We start from the raw sequence: 23274 nt of genomic DNA on the forward strand, positions 1-23274 counted from the left end.
TGACGGGGTAGGGAGACAGACAGGTGAGCCCTAATCTACCCGCCACTCAGTCCCTGCCTACTTGCAACGACCCATCCTAGGCGACTGGGTACAACTGGGCGACGGTCCCTACGCTCAGTAAGTGCACGACAGACAAACAGACAAGGGTACACAGAAGCTAGGGAAACGGGGAAGCTGCCCACGGAGACACCGTGAGCAACGAGAGTAGTGAACGAGCCGAGTCAAACCAGGAGTGCACGAGGTACAAAACGCTGAGCAGGAGAGTGGTCAGTAAGCCAAGGTCAATAACAAGCAGAGGATCAGTAGTTCAAGCAGCAGCAGCAGAGCCAGGAAACAAGCAGAGCAGAATCACAGGCAAAGGAGGAACAGGAAAGGCAGGTATAAATAGACAGTGGGCGGGAGCTAGATCCGTCTGGCCAGGCTGTGATAGGCTCTCCCACTCCTAAGCCTGCCATCCTGAGTGGTGGAAGATGGAGTCAGTCTCACAGACATAGGAGCAGGTGCAGACTGATTACCCACGGGCGTCGACACAGAAGCTGTGTCTGGCAGATCCTTTACATTTACATTAAGTGACTCACCGGTGACATCTCAGATTCTAGTTCTTTTCTTCTCCCTATGGTCCAGACATGATGGATTTCTACCGGCCATGACCCATTTCTGCAGTTTTCAGCTCAGATGTCTTCAGCTTCTCCCTTTTAAAACATTTCTGCACCTATAAACGAAGTTAAAATTCACTACACCTCTAATTATAATAAAGCACCATACACTGCACCTCTAACGCCATACACTGTGTCCCTGATTATAATAGTACCATACACTGTCACACACACACACACACACACACACACACACACACACACCGTGCCCCCATAGCCCCCTGTAGATAGTGACCCCATAGAGCCCCTGTAGATAGTGCCCTACATAGAAGCCCCTGTAGATAGTGTCCCACATACAGCCCTCTGTAGATAGTGCCCACATATGGACTCCAGAGCTGCAAGGCAATAGTGCTAACCACTGAGCCACCGTGCTGCCCTACATATAGCTTCCCCTATAGACAGTACTCCACGAATAGCCCACCTCTGTAGATAGTCTCACATATAGCTCCCCCTGTATATAGTGTCCCACATATAGCCCACCCCTGTAGACAGTGCCCTACCTATAGCCACCCTGTAGCTAGTGCCCCACAGGTAACCCATCCCTGTATATAGTGTCCCACATATAGCCCACCCCTATAGAAAGTGCCCTAAATAATAGCTCCCCTATAGATAGTGCTCTACATATAGCCCACCCCTGTGTAGTGCCCCACATATAGACCCCCTGTAGATAGTGCCCCACATCCCCACATATAGACCCCCCTGTAGATAGTGTCCCACATATAGACCCCCCCTGTATATAGTGGCCCACATCCCCACATATAGACCCCCTGTATATAGTGGCCCACATATAGACCACCCATGTATATAGGGGCCAACATATAGACCCCACTGTATATAGTGGCCCACATCCCCACATATAGACCCCCCTGTATATAGTGGCCCACATCCCCACATATAGACCCCCTGTAGATTGTGCCCCACATCCCCACATATAGACCCCCCCCCTGTAGATAGTGCCCCACATCCCCACATATAGACCCTGTAGATAGAGACCCCATTATAGATAATGCCACTCAGTTTTATGAGAAAAAAACAAAATACTTTACATACTCAAATGATCCCGTTCCCGCGCAGTCTGATGGCAATGCAGACCTGCTCTCTTCTGAGCAGGTCTGCTGGAGCTGAACGACGTGTCATTCAATTACGTTGATTGGCGGGGCAGAATGACTTCCCCCGTCAATCAGCGCCTTTCAAGCCATAGCGGCGCCAGCGGGCATATGGGGGGGCATGTCGGCTGGCGGCACGGGCACCTCAACCACGGGCCCCGTAGCAGCCGCTATGACTGCTACCGTTGTAGTTCCGCCACTGTTCGGTAGTCTTTGGACCCCCCTCAGACACCATGGCCTGGGTACGACTGCGTCCTCTGCATCACTAATAGCTGCTCCCAGGATGTAACAACAGATAGCAGTAATTGCTACCTCATTAGCCGGTTCACACATATCATTATTAACTGAATATTTCAGTCTGCTTTATTTGTATTGTACCATAAACCAGATTTTCTACATGTCTATGCAGTCTATTTTGCTACAATTCTAATCCTTGACTACTACAACAAACAGTCACTGCCTAACCCTGCTAAACAAAGCTCGGGATTTTATCAACAAAATTTACACGTAAAGGAGGTTGGGATGTTAGGTAAATATGTTATCTTTTGACACTTTGTAGACATTTCTAAACAGATTACACTCAGCAGTTTACTTCTTGCCCTTTACTACCTCCAAGTTCTTACTTTATATAAAACATTCCTCTTTATTTCTTCCCTATCTATTATTATTCATATCTCCATATAATTACTATTGAAGTAACCACCCAGTATTACAAGCACAATAGTGGTAGATTTCCTTCTAGAGTAACATTGTAAGGCTTCGTTCACATCTGCGTCAGGGTCCCGTTCTGACGTTCCGTCTGAGTTTTCCGTCAGAACGGGAACCTGACTGAAAATAACGGAAACCACAGGTTTCCGTTTGCATCACTGTTGATTTCAATCATGACGGATCCGGTGCCAATGGTTTCCGTTTGTCTCAGTTGTGCAAGGGTTCCGTCGTTTTGACTACGCTATTGATTCCATCAAAAATAGCCATACACATTAGTTTCTAATCCTTGAGACAACTCCATGTTGTTGATGGTGTCGTTGGTACAGCAGAAGTCCAAACCTTTCAATAAAAAAAGAAGGTTGTAGCATTGTATTAAAATATTGCTCTGTTTCTGGGGGTTGCTTTTTCACATCGAGGGAATGCGCATGCGTGGTCCCTGCTAAATTCTCAATATGCACCAGCGCTTCCCCTGCTGTCTAATTCCAATTGCTCAGTGCATTTGCATGTAGTCCTTCCCTTCCCCAGTGAACATACAATCCAAATGCGTGCTACTTACAGCGTGCAAGGAATCATGGGGAAACAATGGCTAACCAGGAAGAAAAAGTAAATAAGCATGCCCCCAAAACATTGTCAACAAATGGCACTCAACGTGAATGGGAATGAGGGTAAATATTTTTTTTTTTACTGAAAAATGGTCTAGAAGTGGTGTACAGTAAGGGAAAATGTTTTTGTAAAGTTTTTATCTATTGGGGGATCTTTAAAACTCTGAAAAAAATAGCTTAAGACTAGATTCACACACAGCGCTTTGCTTTGTTTTCGCGCATTATTGTTGGCATTTTTCTCTGCGTTATTTATTACTTAAAAATGCTGTGGCCAGATGTCACTTTAAAGTCTACAGTGAAACATAGGAAACACTACAAACACAGTATTTTGGTTTGTGGTGCTTTGGTGGAATTATTTAAAAATGTAGCATGCTCTAGGTACTGCATTTTATGGTGTATTTCCCATATACTTCTCTATGGACAATAACAACACTTGTAAAAAGCACCATGAAAAAGGCTTGAAATTCATGGTGTTTTTTTTTGCAATGCTTAAATATGCTTAAAAAATGGTGTGTGAATAAGGGCTAAAGAGTTATTCCAGTTTCAGCAAATACGCTTATTCATTGTATAATGAAAAGTTATTTTGAATTTTTTTCAATATACCGTATTTTTCGGACTATAAGACACAATTTTTGGCAAGAATAAGTCTTGCTAAAATGTCCCTGCGTCTTATAGTCGGCAGTCAAGGGACACCCTGACCGCTTCTTACTTAACCCCTTCCCGACCCGTGATGTTCCGGCACATCATGGAGCGGGGAGTTGATGTTGCTTGGAGTGGAGCGGGCTCACTCTGCTGACATGCTGCTCTAACGGCCAGGAACAGAGCTGTTCATGGCCGTATAACTAGTTAAATGCATGCTGTCAATAGTTGACAGCGGCATTTATCCTGGTCTTCCCATAAGGGACATTTATGACATATCCACAGGATTTGCTAATGTTGAAGTTCATCTTAAGCATGAAGTCCTTAAAAGTCTTTTGTCATCCAGTAGCAAGGGGGATGAGACCAACCAGGACTGGGCGCCCTCTCAGTAAGGACCCTATAGCAGCTGCATGGTCTACCTCCGTGGTATGTACGACCTTGGCCATATTCAAATAAATCCCTATTCTATCCCGAGAATTTAGAACAAATACATATTTCAAATAGATTAAGGCTGCATTCACACAGTGAGGAAATGTTGCAGATTTTCCTCCCCATCCTGCTAAACATTTTCCGATTAAAACCAGAGAAAGCTGCAGATTTCAGCTTGGTCCTGTGTGTCAGAAACGCATATGACCAGATTTTACTGGAGCCGTCAGGGCAGCAGAACTGACAGAATCAGCTATGCTTGCAAGACACAGCTTCTATGTATACAGGATGCAAAGAAAATGTATCTTAACCTCTTCCCGCGCTGCGCCGCAATAGTACATCCTGCAGAGGGGTTAGTTCCCGCATCAGGACGTACTATTGCGGAGTAGTTCCCGACGCACACTGTCCTAACGGACAGTGTCCGGGAACCGGGAGGTCAGCTGTCCCTGACAGCTGACACTCCAGCCTTGCCGGTCAGCGGACCATCGCCGCTGATTTCGGCAATTAACCCCATAAATGCTGCGACGGATTGCCGTCGCCGCATTTAAGTGGTTTGAAGCACATCGGCAGCCCCCACGAAGTGATCGTGGGGGCTACCGATGCTTGTCGTGGCAATCGGAGGTCAGATAATGACCTCCGGGTTGCCATGTACGGAAGCCTCGGAGGAGCAGCCTCCTGACGCTCCTCCGAGACTTCCTGTCAGTGTGACTGTCACGTCACAATGACAGTTGGAATGCATTACACTACGTGTGTAGTGTAATGTACTCTAGCAGCGATCAAAGCTGCAAGTCTAAGTGTCCCCTAGTGGGACAAGTGAAAAAAGTAAAGAAAAGAATAATTTTTTTTTTTTAAAAAGTGTAAAAATAAAAGTTATAAGTTATATAAACAAACACTTCATTTTTTTCCTATAATAAGTCTTTCATTATAGGAAAAAAATGAACACGTTAAAAAAAGTACACATATCTGGTATCACCGCGTTCGTAACGACCCCAGCTATAAAACTATAATGTTATTTTTCCCGCACGATGAACACCGTGAAAAAAATCAATAAAAAACGACACCAGAATCGCTATTTTTTGGTCACCACCCCTCCCAAAATAGAGAATAAAAAGTGATCAAAAAGTCGCATGTACCCGAAAATAATACCGATAAAAACTACAACCCGTCCTGAAAAAAACAAGGCCTTTTTCTATAAAAAAGTGATTTTATTGCGCAAACGCTGCAAAACGTAAAAAAAACTATATACATATGGTATCGCCGTAATTGTACGGACCCGCAGAATAAAATATAATGGTCATTTATAGTGCACGGTGAACTCCGCAAAAAATAAACTAAAAAACATTGTCAGAATTGCTTGTTTTTGGTCACCCGGCTTGCAAAAAAATTTAATAAAAAGTGATCAAAAAAATCACATGTACCCCAAAATGGTACCAATGAAAAGTACAGATTGTCCCGCAACAAATAAGCCTTCACACAGCTCCGGAGGTGAAAAAATAAAGAAGTTCTGGCTCTCAGGAATATGGCGATGCAAAATGTGCAGAGCGTTCTAAAAGCGGGTAACATCCAACACCATTTTCAGTGCGACACCGGCCACATATCTATGAATTATTATTTATTTACCGCATTTTTATACCCTCTTATTATGCCCTGAAGTTCTCCGCACAGATTACATATGCCCCCACATTATAAACTGAAATACCAGCGAAACCCAAAACAGAAAAACTACCAAGCAAAATCTGCGCTCCAAAGGCAAAATGGCGTCCCTCCCTTCTGAGCCTTGCAGCGTACCCAAGCAGCAGTTTGCGCCCACATATATGGCATCGACATACCCGGGAGAACCCGCTTAACGTTTTATGAGGTATTTGTCTTCAGTGGCACAAACTGGGCACGACATATTATGCACTAAAATGGCACATCAGTGGAAAATTGCAATATTCACACCATCCGCTGTGCATTAACCCCTTTGAGCACTATGACTTAATAGCACGTCATGGTGCGGGGGTGATGTATGGAGAGGGCTCACGTGCTGAGCCCGCTCCATACGCTGCGGGCGTCGGCTGTGTATTAGAGCTGACACCCAGGACTAAGGGACAGGAACAGCGATCGTGCGGTTACAGAAGCCTGTAAAAATAACAATATACTGCAATACATTAGTATCGCAGCATATTGTACCCGCGATCCAATGATCGCTGGTACAAGTCCCCTAAGGGGACTAATAAAATGTGTAGAAGAATTCAAGTTATTAGTAGTGAGAAAGAAAAAAAAGTTACAAAAAAACACCTTTTCCCATTTTTCTTCAAAAGTAATGTAAAAAAAATAAACAGAATTGATATCGCTACGTACGTAAAAGGCTGAACTATTACAATATGCCATTATTTAACTCGCACGGTGAACACCGTAAAAAACGTAAATAATTTAAACCGTCAAAATTGCTGTAGTTTTCGTTTTTACTGCACGGCGAAAGCTGTAAAAACGAAAACCCCAAAAAATGGAATCAGATTTTTTTCCTATATTACTATATTTTCCTATTTTTTTTCAGTTTCCCAGTACTTTTTATTTCACTTTAAAAGGTGTCAATAGAAACTACAATTCCTCCCGCAAGAAATAAGCCCTCACATCACTCTACTGACGGAAAAATAAAAAAGTTATGGCTCTTGGAAGGCGGGTAGTGAAAAACGAAAATAAGAAAGCAAAAAATGGATCAGTCCTGAAAGGGTTAATTCATTTCTAATGAAAAAAATGTATGACCACATGTGGGGTATTTCCGTACTCGGTAGAATTTGCTTTATAAAAATTGGTTGTTTATTTCTCCTTTATCCCTTGTGAAAATGAGAAAATTCAACATTTTAGTGGAAAAAAATTGTGATATTAATTTTCTCCGCCTAATTCTAATAAATTCTGCAAAAGACCCGTGGAGTCTATATTCTCACTATACCCCTAGAAAAATTCGTTGAAGGGTGTTTCCAAAATGGGGTAACTTGGGGGGCTTCCACTGTTTTGGTTTCTCCAGGGCGTTGCAAAGGCGGCATGGCACCGAAAAACAATCCATCAAAATCCGTGCTCCAAAATCCAAATGGCGCTACTTTCCTTCTGAGCGCTGCCATGGGTCCAATCAGCAGTTTATTACCACATATGGGGTATTGCCGTAATCAGGAGAAAATGCTTTACAAATGTTGTGTTCTTTTTTTCCTTTATTCCTTGTAAAAATTTAAAATTTCTATGCTTTTTCAGAAAAAAAGTTGATTTTCATTTTCACTGCCTAATTCCACTAAATTCTGCAAAAAACCTGTGTGGTCAAAATGCTAACTATACCCCTAGATAAATTCCTTGAGAGGTATTGTTTAAAAAATGGGGTAACTTTTGGGGGGTTTCCCCTGTTTTGGTCTCTCCAGGGCGTTGCAAACGCGACATGGCACCGAAAACCAATCCAGCAAAATCCGTGCTCCAAAATCCAAATGGCACTCCTTCCCTTCTGAGCACTGCTGTGGGTCCAATCAGCAGTTTATTACCACATATGGGATATTGCTGTAATCAGGAGACATTGCTTTACAAATGTTGGGGTGACTTTCTTCATTATTCCTCGTAAATATTAAAAATTTCTATGTTTTTTCAGAAAAAAAGTAGATTTTAATTTTTACAGACTAATTCCAATATATTTAGTGAAAAACCTGTGTGGTCAAAATGCTAACTATACCCCTTGAAAATTACTTGATAGGTGTAATTTCCAAAATGGGGTCACTTTTGGAGGGTTTCCCCTGTTTTGGTCCCTCCAGGGGGTTGCAAACGCGACATGGAACCGAAAACCGGTCCACCAAAATCCGTGCTCCAAAATCCAAATGGCGCTCCTTCCCTTCTGAGCCTTGCTGTGGGTCCAATCAGCAGTTTATTACCACATATGGGATATTACCGTAATCGGGAGACATTGCTTTACATATGTTGGGGTGCATTTTCTTTATTATTACTTGTAAATATGAAAAATTTCTATGTTTTTTCAGAAAAAAGTAGATTTTCATTTTTACAGACTAATTCTAATAAATTTAGCGAAAAACCTGTGCAGTCAAAATGCTAACTATACACCTAGATAAATTCCTTGAGGGGTGTAGTTTCCAAAATGGGGTAACTTTTGGTGTGTTTCCACTGTTTTGGCACCACAAGACCTCTTCAAACCTGACAAGGTGCCTAAAATATATTCTAAAAAAAAGGAGGCCCAAAATCCACTAGGTGCTCCTTTGCTTCTGAGGCCTGTGCTTCAGTCCATTATCACACTAGGGCCACATGTGGGATATTTCTAAAAACTGCAGAATCTGGGCAATAAATATTGAGTTGCATTTCTCTGGTAAAACCTTCTGTGTTACAAAAAAAAAAATGTATTAGAAATTAATTTCTGCAAAAAAAATAAAATTTGTAAATTTCACCTCTACTTTGCTTTAATACCTGTGAAACACCTAAAGGGTTAATACACTTTGTGAATGCTGATTAGAATACCTTGAGGGGTGCAGTTTTCAAAATGGGGTGACTTCTGGGTATTTTCTAATATATAAGGCCCTCAAAGCCACCTCAGTCTGAACAGGTCCCTGAAAAAATAGCCTTTTGAAATTTTCTTTAAAATATGAGAAATTGCTGCTAAAGTTCTAAGCCTTGTAACGTCCTAGAAAAATAAAAGGACGTTCAAAAAATGATGCAAACATAAAGTAGACATATGGGAAATGTTAACTAGTAACTATTTTGTGTGGTATTACTATCTGTTTTACAAGCAGATACGTTTAAATTTAGAAAAATGCTAATTTTTGCTAATTTTTTCTAAATTGTGGTGTTTTTCAGAAATAAATACCAAAATTATCGACAAAATTTTTTCGCTAACATAAAGTACAACATGTCACGAGAAAACTATCTCAGAATCGCTTGGATAGGTAAAAGCATTCCAACGTTATTACCACATAAAGTAACACATGTCAGATTTGAAAAAATCGGCTGGGTACTGAAGGTCAAAACAGGCTGGGTCCTGAAGGGGTTAAAAAGTAAATTTTTTTTTTAATAAAAATCAATTAAAAAGTTGTTTAACCCCTTCCCGCTTTGGCCACTTTTGACCTTCCTGACAGAGCCTCATTTTTCAAATCTGACATGTTATAACGTCGGAATGCTTTTACCTATCCAAGCGATTCTCAGATTGTTTTCTCGTGACACATTGGACTTTGTTACTGGCAAAATGTGCTCGATACATTCAGTATTTAATGGTGAAAAACACCAAAATTTAGCGAAAAATTGCAAAAATTAGCTTTTTTCTTAATTTAAATGTATCTACTGGTAAGACAGGCAGTTATAACACACAAAATTGTTGCTAATTAACATCCCCCATATGTCTACTTTAGATTGGCATCGTTTTTTGAACATCCTTTTATTTTTCTAGGACGTTACAAGGCTTAGAACATTAGCAGCAATTTCTCACATTTTCAAGAAAATTTCAAAAGGCTATTTTTACAGGGGCCAGTTCAATTGTAAAGTGGTTTTGAGGGGCCTACACAATACAAACCCCCACAAGTCACCCCATTTTAAAAACTGCACCCCTCAAAGTATTCAAAACAGTATTTAGAAATTTCCAAATGGGAATGGTTGGTGATATTAACTTCCTGTTTGTGGCACATTAGTATATGGGAGGGGGAAACTTTTCAAGCTGGGTGTTGACCATGGCGGCCATTTTGAAGTCGGCCATTTTGTATCCAACTTTAGTTTTTTCAATTGGAAGAGGGTCATGTGACACATCAAACTTATCGAGAATTTCACAAGAAAAACAATGGTGTGCTTGGTTTTAACGTTACTTTATTCCTTCATGAGTTATTTACAAGTTTCTGACCACTTATAAAATGTGTTCAATGTGCTGCCCATTGTGTTGGATTGTCAATGCAACCCTCTTCTCCCACTCTTCACACACTGATAGCAACACCGCAGAAGAAATGCTAGCACAGGCTTCCAGTATCCGTAGTTTCAGTTGCTGCACATCTCGTATCTTCACAGCATAGACAATTGCCTTCAGATGACCCCAAAGATAAAAGTCTAAGGGCTTCAGATCGGGAGGCATTTTCTTCTGCGGTGTTGCTATCAGTGTGTGAAGAGTGGGAGAATAGAGTTGCATTGACAATCCAACACAATGGGCAGCACATAAGTAGGATGCTAGGAGCTCGGCTCCCTGCAGTGTGTTCGGTCCGGGACTTGCGGCCGAAATACGTCCGTCCTTTACGGACATAATGTGCTCGTGTGAATCCAGCCTAAGGCTTCAGTACTTGATCAGAGAGATCAACCCCGCCCATGTACTTATTGTAGCCCAGGATGCAATTTGGCTTCTGAGTCACTGTGGTGGTACCTCGTTCAGGGACAGGGGTGCTGCAGCTGTCATCAATTGTGGTCAATATAAGGACATCCCTCTTGTCCTTATATTTGACGAACAGCATGTTCTCGCTGCATAGTTCCCTGCTCTCACCCCTTCTGAGGCTTTGGCTAAGCAGTGTTTTAGGGAGGCCTCTCTGATTTTTGCGCACAGTACCGCATGCTACAGTACTTCTGGCAGAAATGCACTTAAATAGTGGGATGCTGGTATAGAAGTTATCCACGTAAAGGTGATAACCCTTGTCCAGCAATGGGTGTATTACATCCTACACTATCTTCCCACTAACTCCCAGGACAGGGGGGGCATTCTGGGGGTTCAATAATACAGTCCTTCCCTTCGTAAACCCTAAACCTGTGTGTATACCCAGATGTACTCTCACACAGTTTGTACAATTTTATTCCATACCTTGCCCTCTTATTGGGCAGGTATTGGCAGAATTTAAGCCTCCCCTTAAAATGAACAAGGGACTCGTCTATGGAAATATATTTATCGGGGGTGTACACTTGTGAAAATTTGGTGCAGAAATGATCAATGAGTGGCCTGATTTTAAATAGACGGTCAAATGTGGGGTCGTCCTGGGGCGGGCACTGTGCATTATCATTATAATGCAAGAATTTTAAAATCGCTTCAGAGCGAGTCCGGGTCATGTGTATGCGGTAAATTGGGGTGTTGTACAAAATATCCGCACTCCAGTATTGCCTAACCTCTGGCTTCCTCACTAGTCCCATATGCAGCACAAGACCCCAAAATGTCATCATCTCCGCTGCATCTACTGGGGTCCACCTAACAAATGATGAAGTGGGGTTTTGGGTTAAAAATTGTTGGGCGTACAGATTCGTATGGGCCGCCATTAAATTAACAAACTCCTCAGAGAAAAAGACCTTGAAAAAGTCAATTTCTGTGAGGCCTTCAGTCTCAAACTGAATTCCTGAGCTGCCTATAAAATCAGGAATTTGAGGCTCATAATTTTCAGGGAGTGGAGTCCACATGGGATCAATCATTGGGGTTGCCTCAGCTGCTCTCCTGGATCGCCTTTGGGGGGGGGGGGGTTCCTCATTACTGGAGGAGGAAGAGGAGGAAACTAAAAGTAGTGGGGCATATTCCTCATCTCCCTCGCTGGCCGAATCAGTGTCAGAGGCAATGATGGCGTATGCCTCCTCAATTGAATATATCCTTCTGGACGATTGAGACATTTTGATTTATTACAGGGGGTTGTGTGGTGTTTTTACACGTGTAATCAACTTTTATTTTTACACAGGGGGGTGTGTGTGTGTAGTGTTTTTACACGTGTATAGTGAACAGAAATTAGAAGATAAGAAAGAAGAGAAGAGGAGAAAAGGAAAAAAAAAAAAGAATAGAATTTACTGTACGATCGTCAGTTAGAAAAAAACAACTGAACGTCCGCCAGTAACTAACGCTATCTATTACTAAAAAAAACCTGTAGTCTAACTAACGTGCTACAGTAAAACTAGGCTCTAAAAATTTACTGGACGAACGTCAGTAAAAAATCAACTGAATGTCCGTCAGTAACTGACGCTATTTATTACTAAAAAAAAACCTGTAGTCTAACTAACATGCTACAGTAAAACTAGACTCTAAAAATTTACTGGACGAACATCAGTAAAAAAAACAACTGAACGTCCGTCAGTAACTGACGCTATCTATTACTAAAAAAAACTGTAGTCTAACTGAACTACGGTAAATTTCTACTAAAACTGCAGAAAAAAGTTGCTAGATATATCTATCTAGATCTAAATCTAAATGAACGTTTCTAACGATGGCATATGCTACCCTAAGGCCTCATGCACACGACCGTATTTTTTCCCACCCGTAAATACTGGCGTAAATACGGGTCCGGTGTCACACGTATTCCACCCGTTTTGCACCAGTATTTACGAACCCGTGCCCGTAAATATGGGTCCGGTGTCACACGTATTCCACCCGTATTTACGAGCACGTTTTTGGCGGCAAAATAGCACTGCACTAATCGGCAGCCCCTTCTCTCTATCAGTGCAGGATAGAGAGAAGGGACAGCCTTTTCTGTAATAAAAGTTAAAGAAATTCATACTTACCCGGCCGTTGTCTTGGTGACGCGTCCCTCTCTTCACATCCAGCCCGACATCCCTGGATGACGCGGCAGTCCATGTGACCGCTGCAGCCTGTGATTGACCTGTGATTGGCTGCAGCGGTCACATGGCCTGAAACGTCATCCAGGACGTCGGGCCGGATGTCGAGAGGGACGCGTCACCAAGGCAACGGGCGGGAGACCGGACTAGAGGAAGCAGGAAGTTGTCGGTAAGTATGAACGTCTTTTATTTTTATTTTTTACAGGTTTATACTGATCGGTAGTCACTGTCCAGGGTGCTGAAAGAGTTACTGCCTATCAGTTAACTCTTTCAGCTCCCTGGACAGTGACTATTTACTGACGTCGCTTAGCAACGCTGCCGTAATGACGGGTGCACACATGTAGCCACCCGTCATTACGAGAGCTCCATAGACTTCTATGGACTGTCCGTGCTGTTATTACGGCCTGAAATAGGACATGTTCTATCTTTTTCAACGGCACGGGCACCTTCCCGTGAGAAAACGGGAAGGCACCCGTCGCCAATAGAAGTCTATGAGCCCGTTATTACGGGTCGTAATTACGACCCGTAATAACGGGAGTTTTTACGGTCGTGTGCATGAGGCCTAACTCCCTACCTACTAGCTACACCTAGCTACTATTATATTTTAAATTTTATATTGGATTAGAAAGAAAAAAACCTGCGCCAGAAAATATGCTGATCAGTGATGTGCGTCACTGATCAGCACGCAGCGCAGGACGCACACTATGGAAAGGTGCGGGTGAAAAAAAACTAAAAACACCTGCGTCAACAAATTACCACAGATGCTGATAACTAATCAGCAGTCTGTGGCCGCAGGGTGCACACTGGTAGATGGTGCAAATTTATAATTGGAAAGAAATGACAAAAATAAAAAATTCCTGGACCAAAAGTTGAGCACAAATGCCGATCAGTGATGGCGGTCACTGGTCAGCGCTCAGCGGTCGCAGGACACACACAGGTAATTGGTGTGGGTGAAAAAAGGCACAATGAAAGAAACTGCGGGAAAAAAACAAAACACGGATGCTGATGAGTGATGGCGGTCACTAACCAGCACTTCGTGGCCGCAGGGCGAACACAGGGAGATGGTGCAAATTAAAAAAAAAATCCTGTGCCAAAAATTGAGCACAGATGCTGATCAGTGATGGTGGTCACTGATCAGCGCTCAGTGGGCACAGGACTCAGACAGGGAGGGGGTGGGGTGGGAAAGGTGGGGTAGATTGGGACAGGGAGGGGGTGGATTGGGACAGGGACGAGGACAGGCCCGAGGACAGGGAAAGGGCGAAAAAAATCTGTCTGATCACAAAAAAAAAAAAGACTGGTGATCAGACAGAAGTAGCAAAAGGGCTCTCTTATTTTTTACACAGTAGTGCAGGACGCACTACAAATCCCAGCAAAGCCGCAGCAGACAATCTCTCAACCGCTCTGCACGCTGCCTCAAACTGGAATGGCGGCGTGCAGAGCGGTATCGATGTTCACAACACTCCCCGGTGCTCTGATTGGTCGGTCATTACAGACCGACCAATCAGAGCGCTCCTAGAGGTCTTAGACAGCACCAATCGCCACTGTCTAACTGTGCCCTGTGACTCTAGGGCGCAGTTTTAATAAAAATCCCTGCTATTGGCCGTTCAGAATTGACTGACCAATAGTAGTGATCGCCGATGCGGGGGGCCGAAATGGCACCCTGGGCGAGTAGTAGAGATGGCCTGCTGTCAGGGACAGCAGCCATCTTTACTTTGTCACGGTGCAATTAGCACCGATGACCGTTTCCCGTTGCGCAGTACCTATACGGCGCTTTGCGGGAAGCACCTCCCGACAGCACCGTATATATACGGCGGATGTCGGGAAGGGGTTAAAATCAGATAAAACATTGATGTATTAAATTGATTTATTTAAAAAAAATTAACTTCAAAAGTGTAAATTGCCTTTAAGTTATATATTGCTGTGTAGGAGATAACAAGTTCTGACATGTTTCCTGCTGTTAATGTTAATGCAGAAGTCCCAAGAACGAGCTCTCTCCTAAGGCCTAGTTCACACAGAGTTTTTTTGCTTCAGGCATTTTGAGGCAGGTTTTTAAATTGCCAGCGTCGTTTTAACGCTTGTTTTTCTACATTTTTTTGCTGCTTTTTTTGCCCGCGCCATGTTTTTTTTTGGCTCCCAATAATTTCAATGAGAGGTCATAGACGGTATCCGCTCCAAGAAAGAGCATGTGCTTTTCTTTTCCACGAGCGGCCAGTGGCCACCTGGTTAAAAGCAACTCTGTGTCCCATTTAAATCAGTAGGGGGTGTTTTGGGCCGTATTTTGAGTAAACTCTATGTGAACTGTCCCTCAATGTGAAGCTTTTAAGACATCAATCATATGATAAATAAAGGGGGTTTTACACAGGCTTTGCTTACTGTGTGTTACTCCTCCCGCTGCTTCCGGCTCAATGCCGAGAAACAGCGGGAAGCACAGCAACGGCCCCCCCCGCCCCCCTTAACTCCTCCCCGTCCCTCCTTCAGCTCCTTCAACTTTCCCTGACCTCGTAACATTAACCCTTTCCCTACCAGGACGGTCATGTCGGCTTCCCTTAAGCCTGCAGCTGCGTCCAGCCTCTTCTGGATTATTATCGGGCAGACGAGCATTCATATAACGCTTGTTGCCGATAATTGCCCAGTGTAAACAGGGGAACGATCAGCAGATGAACGAGAAAACGCTCGATCCTCTGCTGGTCGTATCGTTTAAAAAAAGTTAAAGATTATCGTTGTCGGTAAACAGGGAGATGCGCTGCCGACATGATAATAACGTATGGGGACGAGCGATCGGAGTGACGACCGCTCGTCCCCATCCATAGCTCCTTGTGACAGGAGCAAACGAGCGCCGATCAATGATGTCTCGTTGATCGGCGCTCGCTGCATCGGCCACTTATCGGCCAGTGTAAAAGGGCCTTAAAGAGGCTGTCTAGTCAAAATCCTGACACTTCGGTAATGTTTGTGTGGGACTTCCAGCAGAGCAAATCGTAATCTCGCTGTAACCTGTCATTTACAGAGTGATCTCGCGAGATTACACTTGCTCTGCTATAAGTCCCACACAAACGTTACCAAAGTGTCCAGATTGTGACTAGACATCCTGTCCTGGCTGGAAGGAATGTCTATTCACTGTCAAGACACTTCAGTAACGTTAATGTGTCAGTATAAGACAGCATATAGCGAAAAACGCAGTGTCACTATGTGCTGAGTAAATGAATGGAGAGAAGTGTATGACGCTGATTGGTCACTGATTGGTCAGCGTCATACATCCCTCTGTACAATGCCCACTTGGTCAATAGTAAAAACACGCCCAGTTGTCCATTAAGAAAGTAATTAGCATAAAGCTAAAATCGCTAATAACGTAGTAAAAATAGATCGTTTTTCTAAATAAAAAGCACTGCTGTCACCTACATTACAGCGCCGATCTCCTTATGTAGGAGATAGGGCACTTATAATGTGGTGACAGAGCCTCTACAGCGCCGATCTCCTTATGTAGGAGATAGGGCACTTATAATGTGGTGACAGAGCCTCTACAGCGCCGATCTCCTTATGTAGGAGATAGGGCACTTATAATGTGGTGACAGAGCCTCTTTAAAGAGACTCTGTCACCACATTATAAGTGCCCTATCTCCTATATAAGGAGATCGGCGCTGTAATGTAGGTGACAGCAGTGCTTTTTATTTAGAAAAACAATCTATTTTGACCACTTTATGAGCGATTTTTAGCTTTATGCTAGAGTTTCTTAATGCCCAAGTGGGCGTGTTTTTACTTTAGACCAAGTGGGCGTTGTACAGAGGACTGTATGATGCTGACCAATCAGCATCATACACTTCTCTCCATTCATTTACACTGCACTAGCTATATAGCTATATCGCTATCTGCAGCCTTATACACACACTAACATTACTGCAGTGCCCCGATAATGAATAGACATTACCTCCAGCCAGGACGTCATGTCTATTCAGAATCCTGACACATCTGAATCTTTTCTGTGAGATTTCCAGCAAGGCAAACGTAATCTCGTTTTAAATGAGTTTACATCGTAATATCGTGAGATTACGTTTACCTTGCTGGAAATCTTATGTAGGAGATAGGGCACTTATAATGTGGTGACAGAGCCTCATTAAAGCTGCTTACTTGTCTGAAAAGCTGTACATGACAAGTAGAGTGGATATGAGCCGATATCGGAGGTGCTCAAATTCCAGGTTATAGAAGAGTAGGTTTGTGTAAGTTTGCGGGCTAAAGTTGATTTACCGAGCACTGATTTTAGTAGCAGATTTCTGCTGTATAACACAAAGGAGGCAAAAATATGTATCTGTATTTTAACCCCCATTGTCTTAAATGGGGTAATTAGGAAAATATATGAAGTGTGACAATTAAAGTTTTGCTTATCTCTAATCTTAGGGCATCAAGAAAACAATAAAGCTATGCTATGCATATTAGTTGTTTTTCTTATCTTAATTATTTGTCATTCATGTTAAAATTACTTGCAAATGGCTTAACAAAATAAAGCAGACCTTTAAACTCTCCTCACATGTCTGTTTATTCTCCTGAATAATGGTATCCCCATGAAATAACAATTCTGGAACATATATTCTTAGAACTGTGTTGGCGCCATTCTTGTCTTATTCCTAGAAATGTATGAATAAATTGAAAACTGGGTGTTAAGGCCCCATGCACACGACCGTGCCCGCAATCACGGCCCGCGATTGCGGGCACGGCCGGCCGCTGACTGACAGCCGCATTTTCGGGCCGTGCTCCCATACAAAGTATGGGAGCACGGCCCGCAAAATGCGAAAGAACGGACATGTTCCATAATTCCCGAAACATTTCCACGGCACTGACACCCTTCCGTAGTGCTACGGAAAGGTGTCAGTGTTCAATGAAAGTGAATGGCTCAGTTTTTTGCTGTCGTGTGCATGGGGCCTAACAGTTGGGTGAGAGACGGGGGCTACATAGACTCACAATGTTCTACTACTGACAGAGGGACACTTACCTTTGACAAGGGGAATGGTAACCCAATTGTCTACTTAGTCATAAATTTCTAGAAGAAATAACAGAGGAATGGCACAAGGCAAATTTCAAAGAAAATATGTTCCAGAGTTGATATAATTTTTTACTAAAATAGACATTTCTGGATAGGTGACAGTTCCTCTTTAAGACCGTTTTCTCTAATGTGTATTGTATTATATTAAAAAGAGTTTTCTCCAATTAGATATACCATAAGTGTCTGATCATTGAGAGTCTAACTGACAGGACCCCTAATTCTGAAGATATCGATCCATTGAGCGTACACTGCCATATTTATTTCCTCCATTGACTGTAATAAAAATTTACCGCACATGCAAAGGCCTCCTTTCTGCCAGAAATGTAGACTGGGCACCTCCGTTCTTGTTTAAAGTTCTCAAAAACAAACTACTAGAAATTTGCATATTTGCTTATGTCTGGATAGGTAGCATGGATGGAGAATGCCTGCAGAATTAAGCACATCATTTACATACAATCTCTTCTTGTTCTTTAGGATGGAGGAAACTACTGCAGCAGTGGCTTTCAAGGACAGGATATTCCTCCCCCTTCAGGACCGCTGTGGATTCTAGGAGATGTCTTTATTGGCCAGTTTTATTCTGTGTTTGATCGTGGTAACAACAGAGTGGGACTTGCTCCAGTTGTCCCATATGAAACTGTAACAAATGGGGTATAATTCTAGCAGTTTTTTATGATAAAATATTTTTTTTCAAGTTAAAATGATGACTGCCTTAATAGGGGCGCAAAAAAGCCTTCTGCATTCTGGGTTATTATTGGTTTCTATAAACAGTATGCAATAAGGTGGCTGCAATTAGGCAGAATTTGATCTTTTAACTCTATTTGGTCTATTTACACTGGTCTTGCCACGTTTGTGGAAAGGGGCATGACTACCCAATTTAAGACAGAAAACTGGCATAAATTATAGGGGAAATCTATGCCATCTCCTAGCTGGTGCAAATTTCACTTTATGGGGAATAGCAAGGTAGAGGCCCATGTTTAGCCTCTACCTTGCCTCCATGATCTTTCCCCAACCCCTATTTCCCCCTTTAAATCAATAGAAAAAAAAATTATACTCACCTCACCACTCCTCCTTTCCCCTCTGGGTCCCCTCAGCAGGAGGCAGCTCAAACAACACATTCAGTGCTGCGTCGCATATGAGGCCCTGCCGCAGCATGCAGAAGGGACCTGGAGGGAAGAAGAGAAGAGGAGCGGTGAGGTGAGTATAATTTTTTATTTTCTGTTCGAATGGTGTTGTGGGAATGGATGCACCCCTTAATAAATCTGTCGCATCTTACTCCAGCGGAGATGATAGCTAAAACTGGCGTATGAAACATCAGTCTTAGTAAAATCGGCCTCTATGCCTATGCAGGAGATTTGGAGCTCTGTATCAGTAAAACTGAGCTTGGACTGCTATAAAGATATATTATATAATTAATAAGCACAGAATTTTGGACTTTTTAGATTAAAAAACAAAATGATGCTCAAGTGTGGAGATTCACGTGGACAAGTCAGTGATTTATAATGCTTTTCACCTTACAGTGCAATTCCATTTTTGTTTGTTCTGTTTATCTCACGCTATCACACATATTACTGCTCCTGCTGAATACTTTGAACTTTCCATACAACTCAGGTTGACACTTTTTTGCCTAATGAAAGTCTTCGTTCACATCTGCGTCCGGGCTCGGTTCAAGGGTTCCGTCTGAGCAAGGGTTCCGTCGTTTTGACGGAATGAATGCTGTAGTCGACTACGCTATTTATTCCGTCAAAACGACGGAACCTTTGCACAATTGAAACAAACGGAAACCATTTGCACCGGATCAGTCACTATTGAAATCAATGGTGATGCAAACGGAAACCTATGGTTTCGGTTTGTTTCAGTCAAGGTTCCGTTCTGACGGAAAACTCAGATGGAACGCCAGAACAGAGCCTTGACGCAGATGTGAATGAAGCCTTACTTATTCAATGTACTCAACATTTTCCTAAAACGTGCTTTCAATAAACAAACAAGCTTTTATGTTTCTACTCATTTTACATAATCTTTTGTAATCACACTTTATTTGACGGTAAAATACAATTTAAACTGCTTTAATGCAGAATCAGTATAACAGACTTTTAAGCACATACTATAACTATAATTAAATGATTTTTGTGTACATTTTTGTATGTATGGAACATGGTAATATTTACTAGTAGATAGTTCTTTAAAACATGCAAGTGACTAATATCTACTTTACTATAATAAAAACTGGAATTAAATGGGCCTACATATATTATTGTATTTACATTCGCTATGCAAAAACACAAACAGCAGCTATTGGTTCTTCCAATTGAAGAGCATTAAGGGCCTTTTACACCAGCCGTTGAGCGGCCGATGCAGCGAGTGCCGATCAACGAGACGTCGTTGACCGGTGCTCGCTTCCTCCCATCACACGGAGCTATGGATGGGGACGAGCGGTCATTACTACGAACGCTCGTCCCCATACATTATCATCATGTCGGCAGCACGTCTACCTATTTACACAGGAAGATGTGCTGCCGACAACGACAATATTTTACTGTTTTAAAATGATACGACCAGCAGACGATCGAGCGTTTGCTCATTCACCTGCTGATCGTTCCCGTTTACACAGGGCAATTATCGGCAACGAGCGTTATATTAACGCTCGGCTGCCCAATAATCGCTCTGTGTAAAACCCCCTTTACTTCTGCTTCCACCACTACTGGCTGCCGTCCCCCTGTCCTGAAGTAACAAAGAGAGATACATGTGCCTGCTTTCTAATATTATATGATTTCATTCAGGTTCATTAGAATGGAGCAGAATGATTTATTTTAGGAAATTGCACCAAATTGTAAAAATTCAGTTTTGGTTACATATATTATCAGTCTTTCACACAACAAATTTGCACTTGTTTGGTTTCTTTGCAACCACTTCGACCAACTGAAAGTAAGAGCTTAAAGGGAATGTGTCGCTAGAATTTTTTTTTTTTTAGTTAAACAGTTAGTAAATACATGATTAGACATTGTTCTAATTTATTATTTTTTTTCACAAGTCAGGAAATATTATAAATTAGATTCTAATTTATAAAATTTCCATGTGCTGGTCACTACAGGGAGCAATTCCCAAAATTGCAGCATTGGCATGTGGTAAAGCAACCACATTGCTTTATGCTGCAAAATTTGAGAAGACACGCTCGCTCTGGTGTGCTCAATTAATCCCCCTCCTTTATCCTGGCTAGTGCCAGGAGAAAGGAGGGGGTTGAATGTTCAAACCTCCTACACTGTGTGCCGCCATTTTTTGAGCGAATACACAGTGTAGTAGGCTTACATACAGTGGTAATCACACACTAAAACACGAACATACACAGACATAACTTACCTGCTCCTGCCGCCGCCGCTCCCTCCGGTCCGTCTGTTCCCTCCGCTCCTAGTGAAAATTGCGCTGGATGTCGCTCGGCCGAAGACCTTCCTTTTGGACCGTGTGAGAGCGGCGCATGCGGCGTTCCCACACAGACGGCGTACACCATAGTGAATGGAACGGCTCCCGTTTGCATTCTCTATGGGGATGTATGTGCCGTATTCCATCTCTGTATGTGTCGTTAATCGACACATACAGAGATGAAAAAAAAATGGCAGCCCCCATAGTGAAGTAAAAGTTAGAAAAAAAATAAAAGTAAAACACAAACACACAAATAAATAAAATTTCTTTTAATAAAAAACGAAAAGCAAATTGATATAAAAAATTTTTTTTTCGCGACACCTGTTCTTTAAAAGGGCTAGGACATTAATAACCTTGTGAACAACTTGCACATGCACACAACCTGAAGACCAATGGTGATTTACATTTCCAAACATTGTGGCTACCCCATGAGACCACCATTAACAGCTCGGCTGTTTCTCTAACTCCCACAGAAATAATTGAAGGGAGCCTTGTACATGTGCGGCCACCTCTCCATTCATTCTGCCTGGATGCAGCGGCCGCTTCACAAGACTAGACTAGAGTCGGGGCATCCCCATTATAACATACTGTAGGTACTGGTTCCAGATCTGGGAACCACATCTATCAAACCTTTATGGCATATCCTGTGTAAATTTTATAAATGTCTAAGTTGGGAATGACCCTTTAAGGGGAAGATTACATGGGTATGATTTGCTGAGGAAAACTCTATTGCAAATCCGGCCCAGATACTGCAGGGAATTCCGGCCTAAAGTCAGCACCAAATAGTGTTCATTTAATGTGTACTTTTGGCCAGATTTGTCACTGTGTAGACTAGGTGATGTGATAAAAAAAGTCCATACTCGCCTCTCCCCGGTGGTCAGTAGCAACGCGTCACTCCTCTCAGGGCTGGTGTCAGTGCCGGTCTCCTGGGATGACGTTTTCTCCCATGTGACTCTTGCAGTTGGTGATTGGCTGCAGTAGTCACATGGGATGAAACGTCACCACTGAGACCAGATTGGGCAGGTTTGAGGCAATGCTATGAAACTCTTTTTTTTAAAGTGGAAACATTTACTTACGTGAACATTTTTGCTGCAAATTTGTCGATTTTCCACATTAAAAGTCACAACATTTGCATTTTTTTGTGGAATTTCACTTCCCATTGAACTCAGGTCCGCAACAAATATGCAACTATTCTGCAACATAAATTGAGTTTATTAATTGTGTCACTCCTAATGTAATAATGTTTTTCAGCATTCAGTTTTAATTTTTAATCATGTATATGCCTAAAATGTAAATGTTTTCTTTCACTTTGTACAAGTGGAGTGGTTAGAGATCAGCCAAACATCTAATAGATCAAGCATTGCTTATGGACTGTTGCATAAAAACAACAGATAAGACAGAGACATTAATTGCATTGGAGTGTTTTCTTTTTATTAATGACAGTCGCTTTATATAACTGCTTCCTAACAATCCATAGGACCATTCTGTAGAAAAGCATTTATTGCTACATAAAAATACTCATTCTAATAACCGCTAACAATTATTACAGTTTCTTTTGTAAGATCGTCCAGCTCAAGTTGGAAAAAAAGAAGAAGTCAGTTTGCATTTGACTCACAGACGTTTGTGGTGTAATCCTACCACAAACCCAATGATTTTCACATGCCTGGCATTCTCTTGGATGGGTACATTGGTCATGGGACAACCTGGTGTATTTGAAAATAACTTTACCTCAAGTTCTGCAGAAAACAGAAAATAGATGTGTGTGACACATGATTAGTGAACGTCTTCTAGCAATGTGCCCTATGTACAGCAATTCTGTGTCTACTGTGTGTTTCTATCTCGAAAAATGTCTACATTCAGCATAGTGACCAGCCCATTTTAGGCCCTAATGACCAAGCTATTTTATTCGTTTTTCTATAGTCGCATTCAAAGAGCTATAACTTTTTATTTTTTCGTCTACATAGCTGTTTGAGGACTTGTTTTTTGCGGGATTAGTTGTACTTTTTAATAGCACCATTTTTGGGTACATATAATTTTTTAATTAACTTTTATTACCTTTTTTTGGGGGGATTATAAAAAAAACCTGAAATTCCGCCATTGTTCTATGCGTTTTTAAATTGACGCCGTTCACTGTGCGACGTAAATAACATGTTACCTTTATTCTATGGGTCGGTACGATTACG

At 42.2% G+C, this 23274-nt stretch overlaps 1 protein-coding gene across 1 annotated transcript in view; it reads left to right on the forward strand.

Annotated features, from left to right (window-relative positions):
* Positions 1-18375, forward strand: part of CTSE (cathepsin E) — a 73506-nt gene extending 55131 nt beyond the window's left edge. Inside the window, exon 9 of the mRNA XM_075850679.1 lies at positions 18152-18375. Within this exon, the coding sequence (XP_075706794.1) occupies positions 18152-18331 (180 nt within the window). The 3' untranslated portion in view covers positions 18332-18375. The remainder of the gene's footprint in view (positions 1-18151) is intronic.
* The last annotated feature ends 4899 nt before the right edge of the window (positions 18376-23274 follow it).

This window comes from Rhinoderma darwinii, chromosome 2, assembly GCF_050947455.1.
Source record: "Rhinoderma darwinii isolate aRhiDar2 chromosome 2, aRhiDar2.hap1, whole genome shotgun sequence".
Taxonomy (NCBI): Eukaryota; Metazoa; Chordata; class Amphibia; order Anura; family Rhinodermatidae; genus Rhinoderma; species Rhinoderma darwinii.